General features: G+C 52.8%; 1 protein-coding gene across 1 annotated transcript in view; it reads right to left on the bottom strand.

Annotated features, from left to right (window-relative positions):
• Positions 1-855: 855 nt before the first annotated feature.
• Tent4a (terminal nucleotidyltransferase 4A) overlaps positions 856-21709 on the bottom strand; it is a 36782-nt gene continuing 15928 nt past the window's right edge. The window contains 12 exon segments of the mRNA XM_048368288.1: positions 856-2942; positions 4414-4578; positions 6221-6379; positions 6798-6970; positions 7736-7836; positions 8703-8829; positions 10708-10921; positions 12967-13095; positions 13905-14012; positions 16320-16440; positions 17545-17591; positions 18760-18883. Coding sequence (XP_048224245.1) covers positions 2748-2942; positions 4414-4578; positions 6221-6379; positions 6798-6970; positions 7736-7836; positions 8703-8829; positions 10708-10921; positions 12967-13095; positions 13905-14012; positions 16320-16440; positions 17545-17591; positions 18760-18883 — 1663 coding nt within the window. The 3' untranslated portion in view covers positions 856-2747.

Raw genomic sequence — 21709 nt, 5'->3', positions numbered from 1 at the left:
AGCGCCTTCCGCGGGCCGCAGGAGAGCCCACAGGGGCCCGGGGTGGCACCGTGGGGCGGCGGCAGCCCCACCTGTACACGGACCCCAGGGGGTCTGGCCTCGCCGCCCTGTCCCTCCGTGACCCTGCACTGGCTGCGAGGAGCACTCGGGCGCCGACACCCCGGCCCCCTCGGCGCGCTACGGCTGCTGTGGGCGGGCGTGGGGGGGGGGGGGAGCTGTGCTCGGCCACCGGGGCTCGTGCCGCACGTGTGAGGAGGACCTGCACCCCGACCTTGGCCGCTCTCACGTTCCTCACATAAGAGCCGAGCATCGCTGGGTGCAGGGCCCTTCCTTCCCTAGGCAGGGTCCTTGTAAGAAGGGGCTGGGGCGTGGTTCGGGAGGTAGAGCACCCGCCAACGATGAAACCCAGTGTCACATACGGAACTGGAGCCCGTCCTGGGTCATGAGAACGACCCGTCTGCGGAAAGAGGCAGGAATGATGTGGCGCACCATGCCTGCCCCGGCGAAGCCTAGGGCACCACGGCTGGAAACGGCTGCACACCGAGGGGCCACGCAGCCTGCTCACCCACCGCACGTCCTCACCCGCGGGCCGCTGGCAGGTGCACACGGGTGCCGGGGACGTTCCACGGCAGTGTGTCCGGCCCAGCACCGCCCTGCGGGGCCCCCCGCCGCCTCAAGCACAGGCCCGGGCTTGAGCTCTCACCACGGGGGTCTCACAAAGCCCGGAGCCACGCCCCCACCACGCCGCACCCACCCATGTGCGCACAGAGCTGCGCCGGCTTCTTCATGACACCCAAGCGGCTCACCCGAAAGCCACCCTCCGTAACGAAAAAAGCACCTGCTCACGCACAAAGCTGGTTTTCAAAGTTTATTAAAAATCAAAGAATAGAAAAACCTTTACATAAAAATATGTCAATTTTAGCTTCCACATTGTTGTCCACACACACACACACACAAATCGAAACATGATTAACTTGGTTAAACCTGCAGCGCACAACCACAGTGGTAGCCAGGCCAATTCATTTGGTTCACCGTGACAGGAATGGACATGGTACCTGTGCCTAGGAACAAGCTCTGAGACGCACGCCCACCGCCGCGGCGGGCGGCTTTCCCGCGTGGGCTCACCGTCCGTATTGCTAATGGAGAGATCAGGCCAGGCCCGAGGACCGGTGTTTATACAGACGCTTTGCCAACAGGCTCACGATGGAAACGTTGTTAAGGATTTTGGATGACGCTAACCTCCCGAATGCAGACCCGCGCGCTGCTCCACTCCGTGAGGCTCCGGGTGCCCGTGGGGGGTACACAGCCCGACACGCCATGTGGAAGACAGCCCGGCCAGGCCCCGCCCCGCGCGGGGCAGCAGACCCGTGGCTTGCTCTGGCCGGCGCCCCCTGCCTCCGGCGCAGGGAGAGCCGCTGCGGCCGCCCGGTGGTCACACGTAGGCCCTCCAGCCTCTCGGGGTGACGTTCTCCACCAGTGGACTTCCAAGACCAACCCACCTGTAGTGTTGAACAGGGCCACACCCCCATTTCTGAAAATGGGGCGTCAGCGGGCCTGCAAGATGGAACCGACTCCCAGGACAACTGTAGTGCTCCGAAAACTCAGGGTTAGGCAGGATGGATGATATATTGTTGATCAGAAAAAGGTAACAAAGACAGTGGTAGTTGTGGCAGAATACACTTGCATAGAATACCGGTATGCTTCGGACGCCCTGGGCCCGCGCTGGGCTGTGCTCTCCTGCGATGCGCGAAGACGCCCCCGCGAGCGGCGGAGGGCCCTCGGGAATATTTGCTCTTAACAGAACGAATGCATACTGCTATGCAGATTCCTCCACGGAATCAACGGAATTCCTTTCTCCACATTCCTAAAACTGGGCGCCCCCGGCCCCCCACACGCGCCGCGGCCCCGCCCTCCCGCGCTGCCAAGTTCACATGATGCTTGAAGATTTCACCACCTTTTCTCCCCTTAGAAAGATTTACTTCTGGCACTTCAGATGCTGGATTTGTTGTCTGGTTTTAAAAGAACCAAAACATCAGAACTCCTGGTCAGAACAGACGCGCAGCCTGAGGCCCCACGAGGGGGGGGGCTCCTCCCGGCCCCGGGGCCTCCGCCCTCAGGGACCCCGGAGGATGCCACCCCTTCCCTCACCTCTGACCAAAAGAAAAGACAGGAAAGAAAGGCCCAGACCCCTCGGTGACTCACGGTGTTCGATGCCATCAGACAACCAGCCAACAGGATGAACCCAACTTAGAAAATGCAACTTGGGAAAGGATCTAAGCTCGTTTAAAAAAAAATTCCCTCCTCCCTTAAATATAACTTATGTGAAAATATGAAATTAAATAAAAAATATCTGAGTTATTGCACAAATCATAAGTTTTCAATATTTACATAGAAAAACAGTTCCAAAGTTTCAAACAAGACGTGAGGGCAGTAAAACGGCGGCCCCGGCCTGGCCCACCCCGGCGAGATGGCCAGGACCCCGCGCCCGGAAGCGCTGCGGGCCGCACCCGGCGGGGGCGGCGAGGACGCCCAGGCCGCAGGCACGCGCACACACGTCCGGTGCGGTAAGGCTTCACAGATGTGCACGGGGAGCTGTTCTGGAAGATGGACGCGACCACCACACGGAGAAGCATGCAGAGGGACCAGCGGCGGGCGGGCGGAGGCGCTGGACGCTGGACGCTGGTCTCGGTTCCCTGCAGAGCCACGGCGGGCGGGGGGCGGTCCGGGATGGACGCAGGCAGGAGCCATTATCTGCTCAGACTCACGGGCAGGCTGTCCCTCGTGTGCGCGTGCTTTTTCCTCCTCCAGCCGGTGCGGTTGTACTGATGGTGGCCCCGGTTGCCCACGGGGGGCCGCACGCCTCCGCCGCCCACGGAGCCGTAGCCGCCGCCCTGGGCGTGGCTGTGGGAGCCTTTCATGGACAGCTTCATGCCGTTGTGCTGCTGGAGAGGGGGAGAGGGTTAGAGCGCAAGGGGACGGACGCGCCGACCACGGGCATGCCCGGCAGGCCGAGCGTGAGCAGGTGGGTGACGTCACTCCCCGGCAGCACGCGCCCTGGGAGGCGGTGGGCTCCTGGTCCGCGCCCGCCCCCCAGTCTGGGAGCAGGGGAGCGGGTGGCGCGCCCTGGCCGTCGCCACGCGCAGCCCAGGGGTTCAGGACGCCCTCTGCACAGACCGAAGGAAGAGTCGCAGCGAACCCAACAGCAGAGAGGAAGGCAAAGGCTGCCGTGGCGAGGACGGCTCCCCAAAGAAGTGGAGGTGCACGAGACACATCGCCACTCTCCTGCTCCATTAGCACAAAAACTAAAATGTGAAATAAGCTAGGCGGACCACGGGGACTATTTTCTTATCCAATGTGTGTCAAGTTCGTTTCATCCAGCACGTCAGTTTCTAGAAGCAGAGGATGAAATCAATACGCACTCCTGCGCAGTTCTAACCTGTTTCTAACAGGTGGGTATGGCACTATGACAAAAGCCATACCGCTAGCGGATGGCAGGTGTTGTCTGTCAGGTAACTCTTAGGGAACACTACTAAACTACTAACCAAAAATTAATGGTAGAGAGCCAGAGAACAAGCCCTCCAGAATGAAAATGGACTGGCATAATTGGATTAGCATGCCTGTACTAGAGCTAAAACTCTGGGTCTCTGACTACTGCTAACTTACTTCACCTAAGGTTGGCACTGTACACCCAAGCCACGACTCCACTTCTAGCTTTTTTGGTGGTTAATTCGAGATCGGAGCCTCACAGGCTATCTGGACTGGCTTCTGACCACGATCCTCAGATCTCAGCCTCTTGGGTAGCTTGGATTACAGGAAGGAGCCATCAGTACCTGGCTTAAGAGCTAACTAGACTAGGATGTAAACACTGATGCACCAGTTTATTGAATCCCAAGGGAAAACATCAAACCCTGCAGAACATTCCTGCTAAAAAACCTGGGTCACAAGTCTCCAAGCACAGGAAGAGCACAGGGACCTAGAGAGGCCACGGGGCCCTTCTGGGCTCCCCTGAGAGCTGAGCCTGGCCAGCCAGCAGGCACCCACCGGGCAGGGAGGCAAACGCAGTGCCGGGACAAGGGTGATTCTAGGTTTTATGCTCTGCTTCTGGAAATCTAATGCAAATACATCAGCATGAAATGAACTTAACAAGGAAATGGGGAAGCAACGTGGTCTTCATTTAGAATCGCTTGCTTCAAATTGCAGCTTTATGCTAAGCAGCTCCCCAGAAGAACCGAGCGGCCTCAAGACAACGGGAGTGTGGGCCACTTTAAAGTAGTTCAGCATGCCTAAAGCTTGGTTTAGAAAAGAAAGCCGAGTGACCGCAAAGTGACCCCCCCTTTTACGACCCCCTCGGGTGAGAACACGCGCGCACCGGCACAGCTGGGAGACTGCTGGGGGAGGGGGGGGGGCACGCACCTTGTGGTATACGTGGGGGCTGGACAGTGGGTTGGGGGACGCGGAGGGGATGGCTGGGGAGGACACGTGGTGGACGGCTTTCAAGGAGGTGGTTCCTTCAACGCCGGCCTGTCTGCAGGGAACAGGGGACACGCCGAGGGCGGGCGGAGGGATAGCAAACCTGGTCTGGGAACAAAGAAAGAAATGGTCACAGCTGTCCACAGTGAAGGCACTGAGTCCAGGTCAGGACGGCGGCGAGGACAGCCTGCGAGCCGCCCTCCCTCCACACAGAAGCGCTCCTCGTGACCAGAACCGGAAGGAATTCAACTTCTAGAAGAGCAGTACGGCGCTCAGTAAACCCAGAACCCAATGCTAAAACTCACTGAAAACAAAGCCACAATTCAAAAACTTCACAGCCACCAAGTAACGAGTGGCCCTTGGGTCTGTGGTGGACGCAGGGTCCGCCCGGAGGGGACAACGCGGGCCGCAGCTGTCCCTCCCTGCTCTTGATCCCGCCCACAGTGGAGGGATGCCCGTGAACGCCAGTTCTCAGACATGAGGCAACGAGGGTCCCATCCCCTCTGGGCATCCTGGGGGGACAATGGATGCAGCAGGCGCCGGCGGCCACTGCCAGTGCCGAGGGGGAGAAGGAGAAGGGGCAGCAGTAAAAACGTCCCCGCACCGTGACACAACGAGGATCTGGTGCTAGGGAGACCGCAGCCTCCCTTCTGCCCCGCAGGGAAGTGGCTCTCCGGGACTGACATCAACGCCTTAGCCTGGCTCTCAGCACAGGAGCCACCTGTGTAAGTGGGACACACTGGGCCGCAGCCCCCACTTGCTTAGACTCCCCAACATCCATCCCTAGATCCTGCAAGGACCATGAGGAGCCACAGCCTGAGACAGAGAGATGCCGAACTCCACAGGAGTTAAATAAATGCCTCCATGACAGAGCTGGACACCGGGCCAATGCCAAGGGTCAATGCAGCAAGCAGCGCATCCAGACAATTTAGTAGCGTCCACAGCTGCCTGAGGCTGTTTGGTGTGAGCCCTAAGGCTTGTGGGCTGAGCTGCACTTGCGAGGAACAGACGCCACCTCTGTCTCAAGCACTGCCAACAGTGTCACCGTGAAGCTATGCCCTGGAGCAGCTCCCCATCAGGGGTCCATCTGTGAGGATAGATGCACCCCAGCAGAGCCGACCTGCTGAAGAGCCCAGTCTGGGGGATCTATTTAAACACAGCCCACATCTCTAACGCTGGTTTCATTCACTTTCGGGTAAACGAATGTGCTGTAGTCATTCAATCCAACATGTAACTGAGATACTAACACAAAGTTTAGTACTTGTTTACAAAACTCTCTTTTAAATTTCCAATTTTAATCCAAATTTAAAAGTAAAACATAGTCTAATAGAAAAAGTCTTCAAAATAATAAGAAGAGAGGGCTGGGGATATAGCCTAGTGGCAAGAGTGCCTGCCTCGGATACACGAGGCCCTAGGTTCGATTCCCCAGCACCACATATACAGAAAACGGCCAGAAGCAGCGCTGTGGCTCAAGTGGCAGAGTGCTAGCCTTGAGCGGGAAGAAGCCAGGGACAGCGCTCAGGCCCTGAGTCCAAGGCCCAGGACTGGCCAAAAAAAAAAAGACTATATCCTTTATGGAAGGAGGGGCGGGAATTCTACCTGCTAAGGAAAACATACCGGGAGATAGAAACACTTGGCCCCTTGAAGACGCTAAAGATGCCATTCCTTTTCTAATTCAAGGCCGCGCCCCCTCCCCTCCTGCGCTCTGCGCTCAGATGCCGTACCGGGGCGTCCTCGAGAGGACCTGTACCTGATTGTTGGCTGTCATGATCAGCGTTCTGGAGGTGCTGGGCTGGGGTTTGCTGCTGGGCATCGGCAAGGCAGTGGGTAGGGTGGCCACCAGCGCGGTCGGTGCCTGGAGGCTGAACTGGTAAACACTGGGTGTGCTGCAGGGTGCTGTGTCCGAGTCCTAGAATCCAGCGCAAACAACCCAAAGAGCTGCACACCTGGAGCGCACGTCTCCGCCAGGCAGGGCCCCGAGCACGCGCCCGTGAGAGCCACGCTGGCTCCTGAGCACCGGGCCCCACCGCCCGCCCGTCCCTTCAACACAGAGTGCTGCCGAGGAAACGGCGGACACGCACGGGGCCGAACTTGTCCTTTTAACCTCCCAAACGGGTTCTAAAAGTCCATCGCTCAACCGTGTGCCACTGCGGCTCCCAACCAAAAGGCCACAGGAGCAACTAAGACGGGGACTCCCCAGGCCACGCCAGACGGGCCTCCCGGGACACGCGGCGAGGATCCCACGAGCACCCGGCACGCGCCGCAGCCACGGTGACCGGGACCCGCTGTGACCTCCACCGGGAACACAGGGGACAAGGCACACTCACAATGTCACTTCCGGAAAGCGAGGAGACGGAGGAGGCAGAGGAGCCCGAGGAGAGGAGCTGGGGGCTGGACAGGGACAAAGTCAGGCGCTGGCTGTAGGGCGAGCCGGGCTCCCGGTTCTGCGCCTGCTCGCCGTTGCACGGGGCGATGCGCTCCTTTATCTTGATCCTGTTGTCTGGGGAGGGAGAAGGCGGCCCGGGTCACGAGAAGGGCGGTCGGGGAGGTGCCCGGAGCCGGGATGACGGACAAGGGGGATGCTACAGCTAAATCCATCTGATAGGAAAACATGTTCACTTCACTAACTGAAAAACATGAGATTATGTGTGCAACAAGCTGGGTGTGTCATCTTCACCTGCAGCTCTTAAGACATTGAAACACTATTTCTCACAAAAACCTGGTGCCCTAAAAAGGAGATTCTATAAATACAAATACACACTGTATTCCAAAGACATAGTAACGCTAACTGTAAGTTAGCTGTAGAGTTTCTCATGCTGATTGCATGTACAAATTTTCTACCTTGGGTGAAATTGAATAAAATGCATGTGCTCATCTTCACAATTCTTTTTTTTTTTATCGCATCAAGTATCACAATGTTTATTGATAGATACAAGTATATAAAATCAGGGCATGAACATGACTTGATAAATTAAGTAGACTTAATTTCAATACTATACTAAGAGGGACCAATGCAAACTCTCACCATTTGTTTCACACCCACAAAAACCACCAAGGGCACTAACGATCTCTCAAAACTCATCTTCACATTTCTAATACGAGAACCTTCACGACCCACGCATGGAACACAGGCTTCGCAGTTCCACGGGATAGTGCTAGGGCTTCATGGGCTGCTTATCAGAAAACCTAGGTATTCTCAAAGTCAGGACAACGGGACTTCCTCACCGGGCAGGCTAAAACTTCCTGGGCTGACTGAGCCTCTTACCGAGCTCGGGAGCTGGGTGGACCCGGCCACCCCACTTCTCTTTGATCCACCTCCGGTAGTCGATCACCTCCTGAGTGACTTTGATGATTCGTCCCAAAGTACTAGGAAGGAACAAGGTATGACATCAACACCGTAGGACGGGTGCAAGGAGCTGAAAACCCCTCTAGCATAGCTGCTCTGTACTGAAGGGATCCTGTGTCTTGTTATGAAGGAGAGCAGACAGTGAGCTAAGCTAACTCTCCAACACCCGAGTTCTAGCACAGAGGCACACCCACCCTGAGGCGCCAGTGCGTGCGTGCAGTGCCAGCTCTTTCCTGCACCTACACAGGGCCGTGGATCCAACCCAGCTCTCCAGCAGGGGTCCCTGCCTCTCCACCCACCAGGACCACAGGGTGTCACACCTCGGTGTCCCGCTGTGCGGGCGAGAACAGAGGGACGACACCCCGGACACCACGTGCTCATCACTAGACCCCGGCCGGGCCTGAAGTGCCGTCCGTGCAAAGCGCACGCCGCGACCAGAACCGTGGGGGAAAGGCAGGCCTCAAAGCCTCTGCTCCGCGGTCCAGCCAGGAACAGAAGTAATTCCCAGTCCCACTGCCCTCCCTCCCTGCCTGAGCACAGCGGACAGCCGTCCATGAGGAAGGAGGGAGAGCGCGGAGACCTCGGGCGGGCACACAGAAGCCTCTGCACATCCGCAGGCTTCCTAGAGGACACGCAGCGGCTATGGCTTGAAGGGGCTGCCCCGCCCCCCAGCACACACCACGCAGTGACAATGCCAACTCTTCCCATGAGAACTGCTCATCTCCTAAGCATGTCCCAGCCCGGCGGAGCCACCTGGAACTTGTGAAACTGCTTCCTCTGTCAACATGCTGGGCCCTCCACAGCAGGACGGGAAGAAGCGTGGCGGAAGCATGCGGCCCCGGGAAGGGGTGGCGAGCCCGGAAGGCAGATGCAGGCTCTCGGTTACCTTTCAGAATCCCTGTTGGGGTAGGACCTGGCGAGCGGCGACACGGCGTGGCTGAGCACGATGTAGGCGTAGTCAAACACCTGCTTCACCTGCATGGCCCCGTAGGAGCTCCGGCCAACATCATTCCCTGAAACGGAAAGGCAGCGGTCGCACGGGGCAGCGGGCCTGAGCTCCTATCCCAGGGTTTCTGTTCTCATAGAAGCTACTGTGAGTCCAGCCTGAGCTCCTATCCCAGGGTTTCTGTTCTTCTCATAGAAGCTACTGTGAGTCCAGCTCTCACGCCCCAGACCCTTCCAGAATCTACCAGCAGAGCCTGGCCAGGCTAGCACAACAAGCACACACGGAAAGCAGCACTTGCGGGTGCACCGCTGATAACAGCACACACAGCTAGTGCCCGTTAGCGCCCGCAGGCTCAGATCCTGTATGATAGGGAGGTGTCAGTCACAAGGAAAGTCGGCAACACTCCAGATCGCCAAGATCACAAGGAAGCCGGCAGGGCTAGCCTGCAGGATTGGGAGTTCTGAGTAACTGCAGAGAGGGTTGGGAGCTGACCCTCAGCACACTGCTGTTTAACTCATGATCAAGGCACCTGCAAGAAGTAAAACCCTTTGGAGAAAAAGGCCCTAGATGTGAACCCTCAAGAGTTAAAGCTGGATTCACAGCAAACCCCATGAGGCCACCACTGAAGTCACCAAATAAGCCAGGCAGCATCATTTTTATAAGGAATCTACATGTGCCATCCTGCACAAAACGGGGGTAGTGGGGCTTTTCCTTTAAGAAGAAATACTCTGGGCTGGGAATATGGCCTACTGGCAAGAGTGCTTGCCTAGTATACATGAAGCCCTGGGTTCGATTCCCCAGCACCACATATATTATAGAAAACGGCCAGAAGTGGTGCTGTGGCTCAAGTGGCAGAGTGCTAGCCTTGAGCAAAGAGAACCCAGGGACAGTGCTCAGGCCCTGAATCCAAGGCCCAGGACTGGCCAAAAAAAAAGAAAAAAAAAAGAAATACTCTAATATTCCTTTCTACATTTATAACCCAGTGGTAACACAGTTCTTCGTTTTTCAAGTACTATTAAGCAGACAACTGAGGACAGTGGAAGTCTCCAGTTTGACAACACAACATGAACACACAGATGAGTGAGATACTGCACCGAGTGCAGCCCAGGAATAAATGTTCCAATACTACGACACCAACAGCCAGCGCATTATCATTTAGGATATTCTTAGGAAACAAATCTCACCCTAGAAGCCATAAAACTAAAAATCATTACTAAATTTGAAGACATCAAAACAAAAATCTACAGAAGCAGAATAATAAAAAAGAAGCCAATTGCAGACAAAAACTTAAAGCGAAGGGGAGAAAGTATTCTGTGTGCGGCATATGGTTTTCCTAACATTCAACCGGCAAGAAGACAGTCTGGCAGACAGACAGGCACACAAAGGCATACACGGAAGCAACGCAAAGGGGCCGTGTTGGCCGAGCTGGACTTCTCCACCTTTTCCGTCACCTGTCAGTCAATGACTCTATCACCAACGGTAAGATCGGTGTCTCACCTCATAAACGCTCAACAAGCATGCGTGGGACTGACAATGTGTTTAACTCTACTAGGATCTTTTAAATGTAAGTTAAAATGGACTTTTGTATCAAAGACTTTCACCGGGTTGACACAGACTCAGAAAGTCTCTTGCCAAGGGCCTGGGTATTTAAGGACTGTCTCCGGTGCACCAGTGGTGGACAAAGCAGGGAGAATGGGCCCCGCCCTGGCTATCTTACGTAACTTCTTTCTGGGGAGGGACTCATTTATGGTGACTATGTGACACCTTTGTAATCTGAAAGGGCTGAATCTTTCATTCTTAATTCCGGTTGTGTACAGAATGTGAACACTTTTACAGATAGTTCTGAGAGGGTCTGTGAGAACCCCAGAAGAGGATGCACCACGTGGAGCCCAGCCCCTGGGAGCTGAGGGCCCCCACCCCCCAGCCCGGGAGCCAGATGCCTTACCAGGCAGCAGGGGGTCCTCAATGCACAGCATGGACGGCCTGTACCCACTGGTCATGGCTTTCATGATCTCTTCTTTGGCGATATAGGCACCTCCTTCTTTTATTCTAATACCAGTCTTCAAGTAATTAAAATTCCTTCCATAGAGTTCAAAAAATTCTACAAGAAGCATTCCAAGGTTTTCATCAGCTCTCCGGGCATCAATTCTTGGATGCAACTGCAAAAGCAATGTGCGCACAGTTCACATGGATTCAAGTCATATTGCAAAGAAAACAACATTTATCTAGCAGCCTCCAGCACAGACTTGAGCAGCAGTGTAGGGGCCTCTGTGGAGCAAAGTGATCCGAAGAAAGACCATGTCGGCATGGCAGTGTCACACATCAATAACTCAACTGGCAGTCCACACAGTGAGGACCTACATACGGACATCTGAGTCGCCACAAGATGCCAAATGCTGGCATATTTCCTGGCTACACTGGGCATACTTTAGTCACTGGAAGGTGGACGTTATTTTACATGGTCACCTTAATAGCATCATTCTGGAATTTAACCAGCAGAGGGCAGCATTACACTGGAAACACTAGCAATCACGTCAACAATGACGTGAAATGATTCTATTGAATACTGTGCGTAGAGGTAATGAGCATTTCCTGACAATATTTATAGCAAACACATATCCTGTTCATCACAAAGATCAGCATCAGCCCTAATTCAGTGCAACACTTTCATTGAGCAAGAAACGGCCTCCTTCTGACACTGCACAGTCCCTGCAAGTCCTGTGTCGCTGATTGAACAGTCCCATAATCCTCAGCCGCCCAGACCTGTGCTCTTGCTCTAAAGGTGAATTCAAAGAGCAGCCTGTCAATTGCACTCGTTATACTCCAGGAACTCGGGAGTACTGGGCTCATGGCCTTCCCCCTGCGCTGTGTCAGTGAGGAATCCTGTCCCACTCAGCAGTGCCACCTAGACAGAGAGGCTCAAGTCCTAACTCAGAGGAGTTTGGCTTTTGAGGATTTGCTTATTTCCACAGTACACACCAGTTGAGTCTTCTTAGCTTTGTCTCGCCTTTATTTCCTTCCTTATTCCTTATAGTTCAAAGTCAAGTATCTGAAAGTCAGCCAAGGGCAGGGACTGGCCGTCTCCCTCACCCAGCCGTGATATAGGAGCAGGGGTGCCTCATTAGTCCAGCCTGAGAAGGGACGCGAGAGGGAGGCGCTAATCCTACTAGGCTCAGGGCAGCCAACTGCGAGGACCTTAATAAGCCAGTGCCACGGGCGACACGCGGGACACCCCCGGCACAAGCACGCCATGCTGCAGTTGCCATGTGCTACTAAAATACCGCAAACCAGGAAGTGAAGGACGGAAGGCTACTTTTAGCTCACAGTCATTTCTGGACACCATGGAAGGTCTGTCCCTGGGGCCACATCACTGGAGAAGGAGGAAGAAGGCAAATCGACACGACTGGAGAGCCAGAAAACAGCAGAGCACTTGCTGTGTTTCCATTTATGAAAAACCTCTGTGTGGGGATGGTCCAGGTTCCCCCACAGGCTGCCGGGGAAAATAACTAGGTCTGGACACAGAACCCTCCCTATCCACAATCCCCACTACAAAACTAATGAGAGAGAAGAATACAACCGTGTCACTAAAATAAACGGGGAGGACAAAGTTTTGTGAAGAATGGGAAACCTGTTCTAGAAAATATAAGCAAGTACTCAATGTTTTCATTAACTTAGTCACTGCTCTATACATCTTTAAAAATACAGGTACTTATGTTGAACCTTGTAGTGTTCCATACTTAGGTTGGTCTGCAACTGTAGATTTTCCATAATATTACTCAACAAAATACAGATCATAGATGATGTAAGGAAAAAAATTCATGCCCTATCACTCTCACAAGGTTTACTTAAATTATACCCATATAAGGCACCCAGCTTTTCTGAATTCTTTTTGAGTGTAAGTGACAGGTAAGTAGCAGACAAGTACTTTTTTTTTTTGTCCATGAAGAAACGAACTCTCCCAATGTGAAATGACCTTCCCTGAGCATTGACAGACATCGTGCATCCAGACAGGAAGCCAACCACCAACCCAAGTCAGAGGGAAAAGCACAGCAGCACAGCCAGACTGGCTTCACGGAAGAGGAGGTGTGAGCTCTGTCCAGCCAGAGAACCCAGGAGGGAGGGAGGAACAGCAAGGCTGTATATGGAAGAGCAACAGGAAGATACCACCTTCCACACCTCAACCCAAACATCAGAACCCACGTACCTGCAGAAAGCTGATAGCCATTAAAATGAGGCTGTATGAGCTGATTCCGCCTGTAAAAACCTCATTCAGGTCCCTCTGCAGGAGGAACTGTTTCAATACTAAAATCAAGTACGGCAGCAATGAGTATTTCTGCAAATTTCAAAAGAAAAAATATATATACTGATGAGTTAAAACATTTGTGAAGACCCTTAAGACAGCAGTCCTCTTGCCCAGAGCCTAAGGATCATTTCCTGAATGTCATGTTAAGTGGGGTGACGCGCCCTTCAAGCAGCCCCGAGGCTCCAAGCACAGACGCTTGGGGGGCAGCAAACAAACAGGGGCGCTCACCCCACGAAGGGGCGCAGACGCTTGGGGGGGGCAGCAAACAAGGGTGGTCACCCTGGGAGAGGGGCACAGAAAGGCAGAGTAGCTGGAATGCGCAGAGCAGATGCTGATGCAGAAGGAAGGGAGAGCTCAAGGGCCCAAGGTCCTCGAAAGGGTGGGAGAGACGGAACCCAGGGTCACGGTGCCTGCGAGCTCCTGAAGCTACATCTGCCTGGTGCTCGAGAGCCAAGCCTAGCCTTACCCAGAGTGCCAAGCCATCTCAATGACAGCCTGGCTTCTGTGGCGCCCAGGGACCCTGGCCCAGACTTGCATCGTGCTACCCAGAGCTAGGAGCGTCACTTGGTGATCAGAGGAAGGACGTTTTCCTAACCGTTTTCTCTAAGATGGGGCTCAACTTCAGGAAATGACCACTTAAGAAAAGCAAAATCGTAAAGACAGTGATGTAGTTCCAAAGCATCTTTACAAATGGTATTATAGGATAAATGGTCTCAGCGTACAGTTAGTCTGTTTTGTTAATGACTCCTCTTAAGCTGGAGTTTTTACCATGTCTAAGAGAAGAAACTGAACCTAGTGTCATCTAAAGTCCATGGCCTTTACCAAGCCTACCACAGTACCTTCATGTAATTCTTGATGAACTCTGCTGCCCGGACTCCAGTCTCCATGTTAAAGCTGATGTCCACTTTAACTTCAGTCTCCTGATCTGTGAGCTTTATTATTGGTACCTAAAAAGATCCAAATTAAAAAAATCTTTCTTCGTGACAATGTCTCCAACACTGCACAGAAATTTTGTTTTCTTTCTTATTTCCAAAAGGGGATTAAGAGATCATGAAGCCTGAATTTTCATGTGAGGGGGGACTTTGTCAGGAGTTAACCCAGTGGGGCCTGGGGAGTTCAAGCCACTCCTGCTCCTCCAGATGAACTCGGCTGGAGGAAAGAGGGGGCAGCGGAAGAGGACCAATGTGGAGGGGAAGGAAAACAGGTGGCAAGGCGCTACTCCTGTGCCCTGCGAAGCCACTCCACTTGCGCCTGGTGATGGGTCCTCTTTTCTTGGTGAGGTTTTGGAAGAAACCCACCCTGCCCCCAGAATCTGGGAATAGCTTGGGGGTGGTTGTTCCAAACCTCCACCAGACCTCTAGCCCTGAGCTCCTGAGACCAGGCTGACACTGTGGGAGGATGAGCCGTGGGAGGAGGGTCTCTGGGCGGGCCCAATGACATCACGGGGAAGGGACTCTGCCAGCAAGGTCACAGGGACTAAGCAGTTACTGCAACACTACTCAGGAACCATCCATCCTCTAGAACATTCTCAGGTTCAGGAAAATAAGCCCCTCTTTAGATCCTTTACCGCAAAATAGTAAAACCCACAGAAATTTCCACCTGCTTTGTTTTTCAGAGGGCTTCATCTTCTTCAACTGCACAAATATGAATGGCCAAAAGGAGGAAGCCAGGGGGCCAGGGCTGGCGGGGGGCCGGGGCTGGCAGGGGGCCGGGGCTGGGGGGTCTCTCCCGAGTGTGGGGAGATGCACAGGGCCACGGCTCCGAGCCAACAGGCCACAGCGGAAACCACACGGCCACCGGGCACTGACTGGCTGTCTATCCCAGCTCAGGCCAGTTTCCTTGCTCTGCACGCCTCAGTGTCCTCACCTATAAAACGTGAAAGACAAGTGCCACGCCTCTATACCCACAAGCGCCTCAGCATGTGGCCAAAGCGCATCCGGAGCAGAGGTCAGATGGGCAAACAGGCTCACGTGGTGCGGGGCCTGGCGGGAGTTGGCTCCTGGTTGCGGCCCGCCAGCGCAGGGAGCAGGACAAGCACTCTGTGAGGCTACAGCGGGTGATTGCCCGCTTCCCAGAACACGCGTTCAACGTAAGCCCCTTCCTGTCCCACCCACACGTACCCAACAGGAAGCAGGCAAGGCGAAGACGAGAGAGCACCTGGCTCATCAGATCACCAGCGGGTGAATACAGTTCCCTCCAACTCAAAACTGAGATGACAGACAACTACCGTGCAGCTAAGCTGCTGACTGTCGCCTAGCAGGCGACAGTCCTGTGCTACTTCCAACCTAATCTCTTGGGGGAGCAGGAGACAGAACTGGGGTTTGAACCCAGGGCCTCATCAGCACATGCCTGGTAAGTGCCTTGCCCCTTGAACTACATATGCTTCCATTCCTAGTTCCTCTGTGTTTCAGACAGGGTCTTCGTGCATTTCAACTCGGGCCTGACCTTGCGCCACATCATCCCACCTGTGACTCCTGCTGAGGACTCACTACCACTGCGCGGCTCTGTCACTGAGGCGCAGATTCACTTGATCTTCCTATCTCGGCCTTCCATGTAGATGAAATCACAAGTATTGATACCGCACCCATCTCTCATCACAAATGACTCTAAACCCGAACAAGTGCATATACAAGTAGTAATTACATTACTCAGGTTCTCTCCAACTTGCCTTGATTCCTTTCTCATGTGCAGATACACTCTTGGAGCAGTAAGAACACATCGGTTTCCTTTCCTTTTTCTTTTCTTTGCCAGTCCTGAGGCTTGGGCTCAGGGCCTGGACATTGTTCTTGAGTTTTTTTTGCTCAAGGCTAGCACTCTACCACTTGAGCCACAATACTACTTCTAGCTCTCAAACTTTCCTGCCTGGGCTGGCTTCAAGTTGTGCTCTTCTGCCACCTGAGTAGCTAGGATTACAAATGTGAACCACTGACACCCAACTTCTTTTCTTGATTTTTTCAAATGATAACCTGAGCTACACATTCCAGAATAGGCAGCTTTAGCTAAATGCAATGCAGCTGCTCCCCTCTTACACTCTTCTGCTTTCTTCCTTCTCCTGCTACTCAGGTGGCCTGTGCATTTCAGGGCAAGAATAATCTGAAGATCTTACAACTGTCAATGAATGGTTTGGACTGTCACTGCACGCTTCTCAGCTGGTAGCCATGAAATGTTAACTACACCAAGGTGTAGCTGCCGTCGGGCACAGTGCATGGTGCAGAGGCCTCCTGCAGGGCCCAGGGCACAGGCCTGACACTCACCGTGGCTTTGTCAAGGACTTTGATGGAGCACGGCTCCGCCACATTGTGCTTCCGCAGGGCCTGCTCCAGGAGCTGCAGTGGAGGACGCTCCCACTTTCCAAAGACCACCAGGTCGATGTCACTGGACGGAAGAGAGCTCACATCAGCCACTGCTCCTCCCCACGCAGGGCCTGCTGCCTGCCGCCACCTCCCACGGGCACGGCCCATCCCACCGGAGCTCCCCACCCTCAGGGTGAGGGGAGGGAGACGAGCTGCTATTACCACAGCGGCAGAAAGCGGAAAGGTCTCAAGATGCCCCCAACTACACCAGCTAGCATGGAAATGCTGCTGCCCAAACCCAAGCAATGCCCACAATTCCAGGCACCCCAAACCTATGCTGTCTGCCTGGCCCCCTGGGCTCACTGGTCCAGGTCCCTGAGAACCTCAGATCTGTTCAGCTCCCTATCATCCCAAAATCCTCATGCCATCTCCACTTCCACCTCCAAATGCTAGCCAGCGGGGTTAACAGAAACCGCGGATGCAATGATGCACATTTATAGCTAAAAGTCTTCCATAATTTAAAACAAAAAATTGCCATCATGCAAAAAATCCTCAAAAAACACTGTTTAAATATAATTGAATCCTCATCAACCCTTTTATAGTCACTTGTTCAAAGTGCGTATAAATCAGATCACCCTCCAGTGCACTGCGCTCACTACCCAGTCCTTGCTAGGACCGGCAACAAGCTGCCAATGCACCAGTGCTGAGGCAAGCCCTTCAAGAGGTGACCAGGCAGGTCCCCGGGCCGCCCTCTAGGGGGAGCTAGCTGTGAAGAGGTGCACTTTACCCCCTTTTCTCCTCCATCAGCTTATGACAGAACAAGGCCCCACTGGACCTGGGCTTCAAAGCCTCCAGAACTGAGAGCCACGTAAGCTTCTATTGTTTATAATGTACTCCAGTCTGTTCTGTTACAGCAGTGAAACCTGTCTAGGTTTTCTCATTCATCTTCCTGCTTCTAGCGCCCAGCATTTTTGCTCTCCAGCAAACTGCTCAAGATGAAGAAATGCCAGGCCACCAATTCCTGCCCTAACACCACACTTCATACTCCGCCAATTCCCCCCATGCCACCCAATCGTTCTCCTCAGCCAGCACTTCCAGGCTCAGATCGTTACAAGACACATGCTTCCAGCCCTCAGAGAGCCCGCAGAACCGCCCCCCTCAGCATGCAGTGAGATCCCATACTCACCTCGTTGGGAGATAGAGACCAGTACTAAAACTGCCAAATATCTGCACCTGCAAGAAAGCAAGACTGTCTTAAAACACACCCCACAGATCAAGCGGGCAGACTTCCTTCACACCTAACAAGTCAAGTCACCTTGGAAATTTAAGGGGGCAGGTAAAAGCCTACAACCCAGTAGAAAATGTCTCCTATCCTTACAGTAGATTAAACACAAAGAAAAATGTTTAAATTCAGGGGCTGGGAATATGTCCTAGTGGCAAGAGAGCTTGCCTCCCATACATGAAGCACTAGGTTCGATTCCCCAGCACCACATATGCAGAAAACGGCCAGAAGGGGTGCTGTGGCTCAAGTGGCAGAGTGCTAGCCTTGAGCAAAAAGAAAGCCAGGGACAGTGCTCAGGCCCTGAGTTCAAGACCCAGGACTGCCCCCCCCCCAAAAAAAAGTTTAAATTCAAAATTAACCAATGAAACAACTAACATCCTCACCTCCATCAACTCAAACCTGAGCAATTCTCAGAGCCTGGCTCTGACATTGCAGCCATGTCTGTGGCCCGTAGGTAAGGTAGCTAAGTGACAAGGGCAGAACTTTATCCTAAGCACTCAAGTTCAGAGGTAAAAGGTCATTCACGGTCTAAGTGAAGGTGATGAGAGCCCCGCAGCCCTGCAGCCTGGGCGGGCAGCGGCTCCCATCGCTCATCCCGCATCCGGAGGGCAGGTCACTGGCAGGGAGCGGGGTCTGGCTGGCACAGGAGGACCAGGTGCTCAGCAGCCTGGTCAGAGGGCACGGCTCCTGATGCCTGAGCCACGCATGACAAAACGCTCACCCACTCCATCTCAGAAAACACTTAATCATGCACATCAAAGTGCAGCATCAGGAAATACTCCCAGTGTTTACAAAGCGACCACATCGCATTGTATGCTTCTTGGTATGGTAACAAGAAGCGGTGGAGGAAGAGACGAGGATAAAATGTCTGATCTGAAGGTGAATTTGCACACCACTCAAACACAAATCCCTGAGGCCCGTGGCCCGGGCATCAGCACAAGAAGCACCATGGCTGGGACACACCAGGGCCTGTCATTCAGCAGGGACATGGCAGGAGTAGAGAAAGTGAACCTCTAACAGGAGAGCCAGAGAAAAAGGTCTGTGAGTCCGCCTGAAGAAAGACAATCACAGGGCATTCACGGGGACATGCTTGAGCTATGTCGCACAGATGATACGCACATCAGCCGTGGGCCAGAGGTCTTTAACCACCGTTTCGATCCGTTTCACCACCTCCCTTCTCATGGCTGCTTCTTCGGGACACGGGGACATGAAGTTATAAAAATCAATTATTTCCTCATGAAGCCTAGTGGATAAAGGAGAAAAACACAAGAGTTGCAATTAGGTAGATCCATACTTTCCATTCTACTCATAGATCAGTATCATTTTTTTTTAAAAAGTATTTCTGGGGGAGGGGGAAAGGGGGAATGAGGGATGAGGTAACAAACAGTACAAGAAATGTATCCAATGCCTAATGTATGAAGTTGTAACCTCTCTGTAATTCAGTTTGATAATAAAAAATATTTTTACAAAAAGTATTTCTACCACTAAGATCCTTTCTTTTCTCTCAGGAAGTGGACAATGAAAGGAAAACTCTATAGTGGACATTACACACTGTGCCTTGGCACCACCAATGAGCAAAGGTGAGCATTATCAACATCACCTGCACACAGATACACAATTGAAGGCATACTCAGTAACTTTACATTAAGAAAATGAAGCTGAGAGCTGGTAGCTCATGCCTGTAATCCTAGCCACTCAAGGAGACTAAGATCTAAAGATTGACGTTTGAGATCAGCCTGGTCAGGAAAGCCTTTGAGACTCTTACAATTAACCAGCAAAAAGCCGTAAGTGGAGCTGTGGCTCAAGTGGTAGAGTGCTAGCCTTGAGCAAAAAGCTAAGAGGCGTGCTCATCAGGCCCTGAGCTCAGACCCCAATTACTGGCACTAGCATATGTGCATACAAGTAAGCAAGCATGCATGCACGCGCACGCGCACACACACACACAGACACACACACAGCTCAATCCTAAAATGTACAACAAATCTAATCCAGCTACTTCCACGGTAGGTTTGAATAATAAAACAAGTAGTCGAGACAAAAATAAAACGTGGTCAGCGCCATACTAGAATAGTAGCTCGTATCGTACGGGGCATATCTTTTAAATAGACCCTATTAAAGTTAACTGGGTGAGTGATATTATTTCACAGTTTGGCTTTTGTTTGTGGTTAACGATCGCTTGGGGTCATCACTGCACACTCCCCCACAGGAAGCCTGAAGGAGCATCAATGCCAATGGCACCCACTGGATTCCCCCCCCCCCAATTCTGTATCGTGTAATTCTGAACAGTTGCCCCCAGCCAGGAACATTTCTGATGCAAACAGCCAGTTTTCCATAGACCCAAAATGGTGGTAACTCATGAGACCTTAAGTGAAGCACTTCTCAAGATACAGATCCAGCTGCGAGATTTGTGCGATAAAGCTTCCATCTCCTTTCAACAATTACTGAACACCAGCCACACGTCTACCTTCCCAGACATTCTAGAGGCCACGTTAAGCCTTCAGTTACCAGGCTCTTCCATGTAACACATTTAGTAGAGCTACACATGGAGTCAGCCGGCCAATCTTCAAGCTACGGAGGAGCCCTACACAGCCCTTTTAGTTAGCCAGGGTGTCCAACAGGTGTCCTTCGCCTTCTGTTAGGCTCCGAGGAGCCCTCCGGGAGGCAGAGCCTGGGCTCCAGTGGCACACCCCGGGAGCCCAGGGCAAGGTGGCGAGGTGCCAGTGACAAAGCTTGGGCAGAAAGGTGAACCAGCCCCACGTGTTCAGAGCCGGCCATGGACGTGCCAGAAGAGGACATACGAACAGAGCTTTCCACAACCTGCAGTGGTGGCTTCCCTCAGTTTATGTTTGCAGTGTGTGGAAGGGGGATCTATGAAGCAGATACCAGCAATGGTGGCTGGCCTATAGACCAGGGCAAGTACTGGGTTCGGTCTAGAAGGCAGGTTCTCAGACCAACACACGTGGAACAAGCCCGAGTGACGCACTGCCTTCTTGTTCTAGACGCACTGCCTTCTTGTTCTAAGAGTGCAGGAAACGAAAACTACTGGAGAAGAGAACACAAAAGCACAACATTCTGGTGCACTTTTCTACTAAAAATTAAATTATTTCCTGAGAGTCCAAATCCATCCACAAGGTAACAACTGACTTCTTACATTTTTCAAGTAAGTCTCAGGAACTTCTGCCTTTAGAAGCTACTATGGCTCCGATTTGTCTAGATCTGATTCAGAGCTAGAGGGGTGTGGCTTGGGGCTCTGCATCCACCGGCCCCATTTCCTGGACTCTTTGCCTCCCCCCCACATCCCCTAGGGCTCTGGTCACCCACTGCCCGCGCAGCTGTTTAAAGGTGACTTCACTCTTTGTGGTAAGAGGATAAAAAGATGTCACGTACAGAATTCAAGGAAGACGTGGATGGATAGGTAACAGCTGTGCTACCTAACGAAGGTAAAGGACACAGAAACAAAGCCCACAGCCTGCCGGAAGCAAGGGAACCTTAAAATAGCCGTAGAAGCACCAAGGCAAAAGACAATCCCGACTGACGGAGTATGCCAGCGTTTGTATGAGAAACGCCCGTGGCTTTGCCACTTCTAGCTCCTCTAGCTTTCAGATCCACTTTCTTCTAAGCAGTGGATGGTCAGATTTCATTCAGCATTTTCTTAAGGAAAACAAAAGGCCAGTAAGAAGGCATATCCTTCCTCTTGCTACAGGGTATCCTTGGATTTGATACATGTCATTCTGGCATGTTCTGGCATCCTCTCTCCACAAAGAGCTGCAGCTGCCCGGTCCCTGCTAGTTTTCACAATCCCCAAACCAACAAGGCTCCCAACTCAACATTCGGGTCTGTCTATGGTTAACCACCTGCCTTGGTCAACCCTTAGAACTCCTCTTATAAACTAGACTCAACTCTGTTCACAGCACTTTGCATTATAATATAAAATGAAGCAGAAAACACTGCAATGGTGCCTGAGCTCAATTATTGTTACTACATTCTCTTCTTCCCCTCCTCCAATTCTTCCTTATCTTCCGGATCTAAGGTTTCTCTGAAACCATACCACCCCCTCCCTTCAGTCCCA

Source organism: Perognathus longimembris, chromosome 19 (assembly GCF_023159225.1).
Source record: "Perognathus longimembris pacificus isolate PPM17 chromosome 19, ASM2315922v1, whole genome shotgun sequence".
In the NCBI taxonomy this organism is placed as follows: Eukaryota; Metazoa; Chordata; class Mammalia; order Rodentia; family Heteromyidae; genus Perognathus; species Perognathus longimembris.
The sequence above is the reverse complement of the archived record's forward strand: the minus strand, read 5'-3'. Positions and strand labels throughout refer to the sequence as shown.